The sequence below is a fragment of the Oncorhynchus clarkii genome, chromosome 6, assembly GCF_045791955.1.
Source record: "Oncorhynchus clarkii lewisi isolate Uvic-CL-2024 chromosome 6, UVic_Ocla_1.0, whole genome shotgun sequence".
NCBI lineage: Eukaryota > Metazoa > Chordata > Actinopteri > Salmoniformes > Salmonidae > Oncorhynchus > Oncorhynchus clarkii.
Genome location: NC_092152.1, coordinates 75,773,416 through 75,779,891, shown reverse-complemented (window position 1 = coordinate 75,779,891; position 6,476 = coordinate 75,773,416). Strand labels below are relative to the sequence as shown.

The following is a 6,476-nucleotide window of genomic DNA, read 5'->3' as shown; positions in this document are numbered from 1 at the left end:
ATTATAATGATACTAGAAACACTAAAGGTTCACTACTGATCATAAAACAAAACCAAATTGGCACCTGATAAAACAAATATTACTAGTAGTAATAATATAATTATAATTCGATAATAATTAACAGATTTGTTTTCAAAACATTTCCCAATATCTGTGCCAAATCAAGACACCATTTGTCTCATCTAACAAATCAGCCTTAATCAAAATTTCAAAGATTAGGCCACATTAAAAAAAAAATTCTCTCTCAAAAATCCACCACGGTATTGTATTTCCGGAAAGGAAATGGTTTGTCCCATGTTAATACATTGTAATATTCAGGTTTTCCCACTTGGAAGTATTGTTATAGTAAACATGTAATAACTGTGACCATTTCAAGTTGCTCTCTCTCTCCCTCTAACTCTCTCTCTCTCTCTCTCTGCCTCCCAGTCTTTGGTCCATTTTAACTAGGCCATTCGATCAGGGACGGCTTTCCGTGACGGATTAAGAATGAGACCCCTGAAATTAGGAGCAAGTGTGACACCTACCTGCGGAAGTGGGAAGGAAGAGTTTGAGCCTTGAGGACAGTGAGAGGCTCGGTTATTGACAAAACCGATTAAACCCTGGAAACTATGTGGCCTTTACTGTGTGCATGACATGCTAGTCTTGCTATCCTCCTCTCTAAACCTAACCAAGAGTGTTTCACATCCAACGCGTCATTAAGGAGGCTCCAACATTAATGATATAACTGGCCAGTGTGCTCTGAAGCCATAAATGCATGGTTGCGTCCTTTTAACAGCTTTGCCACGCCTTGGAAATAGTAATGAGCTCTAAATGTGGCATAAAATCGAACTCATTACTGGAGTTCGCCACCTGATTGCTTTGCTTATAACACGTTGCGGTTGGGAAGTAATTGGGTTAAACGACTGGGCCTCCAGTTATGCCGTTGTTATCATATTCACCTTCATACGTATCCTCCTACTGCACATGTAGAAAGGAATAGGAAACATAGAGACAGAAATATACATATATTCAGTAAACTCTTGCCAACATCGTTGGCCAAACCCCACCAAAATGTAAATATTTGGGTAGACCTAAAAGGCATATCTGTTTTTCACTCGAGAATTTGTGAAATTTCGACATGTTGTATATAGTTGAAGTGCTCTTTTGTATCGAAAATGTAATTGATACACCTGTCACGGGGTAAAAGAACACAATCCCATCGATAAATACCTATTTCATTTTCCATAATGTGTTTCTCTTTCAAGCCCTTCTGACACATTTGATAATAACAGTTGCCTCCCCCTCCCGCTCCCCCCAGAATAATCGCTGCACACGTGTATTTTTTTCTCATAATTTACTTCAAAGATAGTGTATTGTCCATTTTAAATACAAAAATGCTACATTAAATATACATATTAGTCTTTAATACAAATAGACTCAGGTGGCTGCAGCGATGAAGACCATTCTTGTTACATCATTAGGATTAACCATTCAGAAACTAAGATTTGAAGTTAAGCATTTACTCAGAAAATAACTGTTCTCAGAATTTTCCTTTATAATTATTATTTTTCTTCTTTTTTGTAATGCAACCACAAATAATAAATAAAAGTCCGATGGATTTTTGAAAGGGATCAAGGTATTAAATGTTTGACATACCTTTCTTTAGTTCATAAGGGGAGTCTTTACAAAGATCTACCTGCGTTTGGCCTCTGCCTTTCTGGCTTTCTCTTACCAAAGCCTCTGCTCTATTTAACACAGTCTGGTTTAATCCATTGAAATGTGCCGTGGAGCCCGTGCCTGAGCCGTGATTGCTGTGACTGTGAAGATGTCCAAAGCTGCCATAGTTCGTGTAGCCCGGGTAAAAAGGGGACGTGTAGTAGATAGGCCTGGATAGGACTGTGCTGTTTGGGAGAGGGCACTGTGGGGAGGATCGTGATGGTGACGCTGTATTGGTGGTGATCACTGTGCTGTGACCCATCCCATGGCCCTGCGGCCCGTCGTGGCTGCTCTTACACCTGTCTGAGGACGTTGCGATCTCAGCCAGGGACCAGAGTTTGGGTTTAGGGGCCGATGGGGAGGAGTGAATAACAGACGTCACGTTGCTGTTTACCGTGCCCGGCGCATGGCCCATTTCTGACGGCTTGTCTTGCGCAACGAGCTCGGTTCCTCCCCGAGGCACGGCGGTTGGAGACGAGGTGGTGGGTTTAGCAGACTCGGGCAGTAACTCTGTCCGATCCCCCTGGTCTTTTAATTCCGAGTCGCTCAGAAGGGGATCCGTTTCTTTGCCATGATTCTCCTCTTTAAATCTGTCGCACACTATGTCCCCCGGGTTCAGCAATTTATGATCTGCAGTGAGAGAGAAACAAGAGTTAAGTTACAGTGAAAAAAATGTATAACATTGACATAAGATACAGATAGACTACCAATATGTTATAGGCCCCTAATTCATGCACTCATGCGTTCATATTTGTGCATATGCTAATTACCATAATAATCGACCTAGTTATCATAATAAGTAGGCTAATAAATAATAGGCCTACAAACAACTAGGCATACAGCTACTGAAAACCGTGATATTAATGATTGTGTTTTAATCGTAATAATTATCATTAGGCGATACACAGCCCAGTCCACCAGCTGCAGCCCGCCTTATTATGCAGTTAAAGATAAATCGAATGCTAAACACTTTACGTCACCAGCAATTTTCAGCACATGATAAGTCAAATGAGGGGAGTTCAAGGTGATTATTATTTAAAGCAATTGTCCCATTATAAATAATATACCACCATTAACCAGCAATTCATTTTGCGCCCTGAGTGGAAACGACTGCGATAAAAAATGTATGATTTTTCTACAGACCTGACTCTGTGTCTGTCGAGTCTCCCTTGTCTGTCGGCTTGCTAGGCTCGTCGTCGTCATTCTTTTCCAGATCGATGTTCTCGTCTTCCTCCTCGTCCTCGCTCCGGTTTCGGGGAGTCCAGGTCATCTTGTTCTCCTTCTTTAGCCTCCTCCTGGCGTTGGCGAACCAGGTGGAAACTTGGGTGAGGGTCATTTTGGTGATGATGGCCAGCATGATCTTCTCCCCCTTGGTGGGGTAGGGGTTCTTACGGTGCTCGTTCAACCAGGCTTTGAGAGTGGCTGTGGCATCACGGGTCGCGTTTTTTCGGTATGCCGGGTCACCGTAGGGGTATGAACCCAGGGGAGCAGCGTAGGGGTGATATCCTATAGACCCAGCCATTCCCGTCGTGTGGTCATAGGGAGAACTCTGAAAACAAAGCCGTCGAAAATAAAATGCTTTTCAGATAATTGTCAACGACTCATAACAATTAAAACATTACAAAATAAGTTTCAAACAATAACAAGGCACCATAATAAACACATACAAACACAAATACACACACACACACCTCTGACGTTTAGGTTGGTTACAATAAATCAAGCATCAAATGCGTCACCAATTCACTTTTGACATTTTACACAGATGGACATAGTCTCAACTTTATTTTTCTTTGTGCGTTTTTGTATTCAAGATGCGCCTGTCTTGCTGACTCTGTAGCCACTACAAAGTTATCTATGCGTAGTGAAAGCAACCTCATTTACAAAGTAGATGAAGCATTAACATCACGGTAACAGGCCTACCATGTCTTCTCTTTTCATAATTTTACCAAGACAGGATTTTGCTATCATTATTTCCCACTATTCTTCAGCTGGCTTACATACCTCGTTTCATTTGCTTATAACTGCGTGCTCAACTCACTTTCAGATTTAGAACATGTTAAATATTAGGATCTGTGTTCCCAAGTTAACGAACATTTGGTCAATGTCCATAAAAACAACCGAGTAGCCCTAAATAAACGAGTTTATAATTTCGCATAGACTAATAATGACCTTATCCAACAAATAACTACAGCATATAATGTGTTCTACCGAGGTTGGGAGCTTGCTGTTTGTTATTGTATGCAAACTAATTCAACACAACGACCTATTTCATTGCTCATTATTTGCAAAAAAAAAAATGCATTTATCCAAAGAACAATAACATGCAAATTAGCCTAATTAGTAATTTTGCATGTTCGTCTTTGCATCAAAATGGATGGGCCTATTTACAACTAACTTACCCAAATGTAAAAGAGTCATCAGCAAAATACAGACGCACGCTGAACCAGAAATACATATGCCTCATTTGCACCATGCTAACATTCTACACATAGGCCCACCAACAATACAATATAACATTTTCCACATTGTTTTCCACTCGGCAATTTCGATTCTATGCTCTCTCACTCACCACGTATGAAGCGAATGTGGCGGCCGCTCCCGCCTCCGCACTGTACGGGAGATGGGAGTTGTACCCGGGCGAAGCGCTGGTGAACGCGGTAGTTCCGGCATAGGGAGCAAAAGCTGAGCCAGATGAGGATCTACCAAGTTCTTCGGTCCTGGGTCCCGATATAACGCTGGTGCTGTACGCCGGGCATGAATACAGCGCCAAGGAAGCGGATGGCTGGTACAAATAGCCCTGAGGATACGCCATGGTGAAAGCCCCGAAAGTAAGCCACTTACTTGCGCACTTTTCCTCTTTATTTTCTCATGCACTGTCCGATTTCAGTCATAGGAGTCTCGTATCAACAGACCGCTGTCTGTTCCCCTCTAAATGATTGTGGTAAAAAGCAAAAATATAAACAAATACATAGACTTAGATATAGATTTTTTGTCGCTGATAGTCAGCTACAACTGACCGCTGTGTTTGCTTGCTACGCTCTATTTTTCCTATCTCTCTCTCACTTGCTCACTCTGTCTCATGCCGTGCAGAAGAAGTTTTTTGCCTTCGGATGGGGGCTTTGCTTGGGAAAATGTCCTGCCAAGATGCTAAGTTGGAAATTGAGGATTCTGACGCCTACTACGTTCTTCACGCTCCTCCTATCGGGGTGTAGTCATCGAAGGAAAAGGCAAGCCTATGCTGGGTTAATACCACAGCCCTCTCTCTCTCTCTCTCTCTCATGTTTTCTTTTTTCTCCACGCTTTCCCCCCTCCCTCTCTCCCTCTCTTTCTCTCACTAACAATCCCTCTCCCGCTATTTCTCTATTTTTTTTCTCTAACAAGGCTCGGTGCTATAGGACTCCAGTGCACCAGCCCCTGGATGGCGATATCATGCGAGCCAGTAGATCAACTCCAACTTTCTTCTTATTCTAAATACATGAAGCCGTCACTTTCACACTTGATCAATAACAAATGGGCTGTTGTCTGTCAGAAAGAGCTTTTCAGATACTGAAGGGGAAAAAAGCGCTCTATGTTCTGCACGCTGCTCTTCCTTTTTCCATGGTTTATGGTTTATTGTTTCTTTTGAGCGCAAAACGTGTATTTTTGAATAGATGACTCGTAACAGCCTAACTGACGGTCGGTGATCCTGCCGTAAGTTAAAATCCGCAACGGGAGCTAAAAAGGGGCGACGGTTTTTGATTTAGATTTATTTTGTGCATATAGACATTCTTACGCCAGACGCATTTTGTGTTGTTAGGGTAAGACATGGCAGGAGCGTGCATAAATAATGGCGCGAATAATACACAATAGAATATAAATAGAACCTTTATCCCAAACTATTTAGGTTTGGCTGTTTGTGTAAACGTTTTTTTTTCTTAACCAGCAATTTGTAATATTAGCTGAAATCTAGGAAGCATTCCACTCAACTGTGGGATAAGCAACTCTTAACGTGTGACAGCTGTTAACTGAAGCGGCTGCTAAATAGTTTTCTCCATAGATCCAGGAATAAACCAGTCACATACACTCTCTCGCTCTCTCTCACCCCGAAAGTCATAAAAGCCCCAAGCGAGGGCAGATTAGTACCATATGAACTACAGCAAATCCGCTATGACCACTGGATGTAATCTCCTTTGATGCCACCAGATACGTTTCTCTGCAGAAATATGGAGAGTCACGATTTATTTAATATATTGCGCTTATCGGCCATTATGGATATCCAGAATTTTCATTTCAGCACAATGTCTTTTTACGCACCTGTGCCATATATTAATAACTCCTGAATTATTTATTACATTATCATCAATATAATGACAGGCCAATATTAATCGGCCTAATGATAATACAAATATTTATACTCTGATAATAAATTACCTATTCATAATTAGTTAGGCTATACTATTATAATAGTATTGATATTATAATAATATTGCACGATTTATTTTTCAACTTGCAATAGTTTTATATTTAAAAAATACATTTTAGACTCATATTTTAACCACAATAAAGGTGTAATAATGCATATCCGATTAAATATTTTTTTAATACAGACATTCACAGGCCTTATAGTCACAGTGCTGATTGTTTCTGGCTTTATAGTTCAAATCTCCGATAAACCGAAAGGGATCGCTGTAGGCGCTGCTAAAAAGTGTGTGCATAGTGTCACGTGTTCCTACGCTTTGAAACCCTCTGGAGAGCAGCAGAGAGTGATGACGCTGTACAGTGAGCCAATGCAGAGTTGG

The 6,476-nt window shown here is 41.2% G+C and overlaps 1 protein-coding gene across 1 annotated transcript; it reads right to left on the bottom strand.

Moving 5' to 3' along the window:
• Positions 1 to 1,544: 1,544 nt before the first annotated feature.
• On the bottom strand, positions 1,545 to 5,028 carry LOC139411613 (Iroquois homeobox protein 5a-like). The gene is made up of 3 exons (XM_071158194.1): positions 4,268 to 5,028; positions 2,839 to 3,244; positions 1,545 to 2,325 (listed from the first exon to the last, which is right to left on the bottom strand). The coding sequence occupies exons 1-3, from the start codon at positions 4,508 to 4,510 to the stop codon at positions 1,619 to 1,621; spliced, it is 1,356 nt and encodes a 451-aa protein (XP_071014295.1). The 5' UTR covers positions 4,511 to 5,028; the 3' UTR covers positions 1,545 to 1,618.
• Between the last annotated feature and the right edge of the window lie 1,448 nt (positions 5,029 to 6,476).

Excerpts from the sequence above, each read along its gene's own strand:
- LOC139411613 (XM_071158194.1), bottom strand. The coding sequence starts at position 4,510 with ATGGCGTATCCTCAGGGCTATTTGTACCAGCCATCCGCTTCCTTGGCG. Across the intron at positions 3,245-4,267 it reads CCACATTCGCTTCATACGTG|AGTTCTCCCTATGACCACAC; the intron begins GTGAGTGAGAGA and ends CTTTGTTTTCAG. Across the intron at positions 2,326-2,838 it reads CTCGACAGACACAGAGTCAG|ATCATAAATTGCTGAACCCG; the intron begins GTCTGTAGAAAA and ends CTCTCACTGCAG.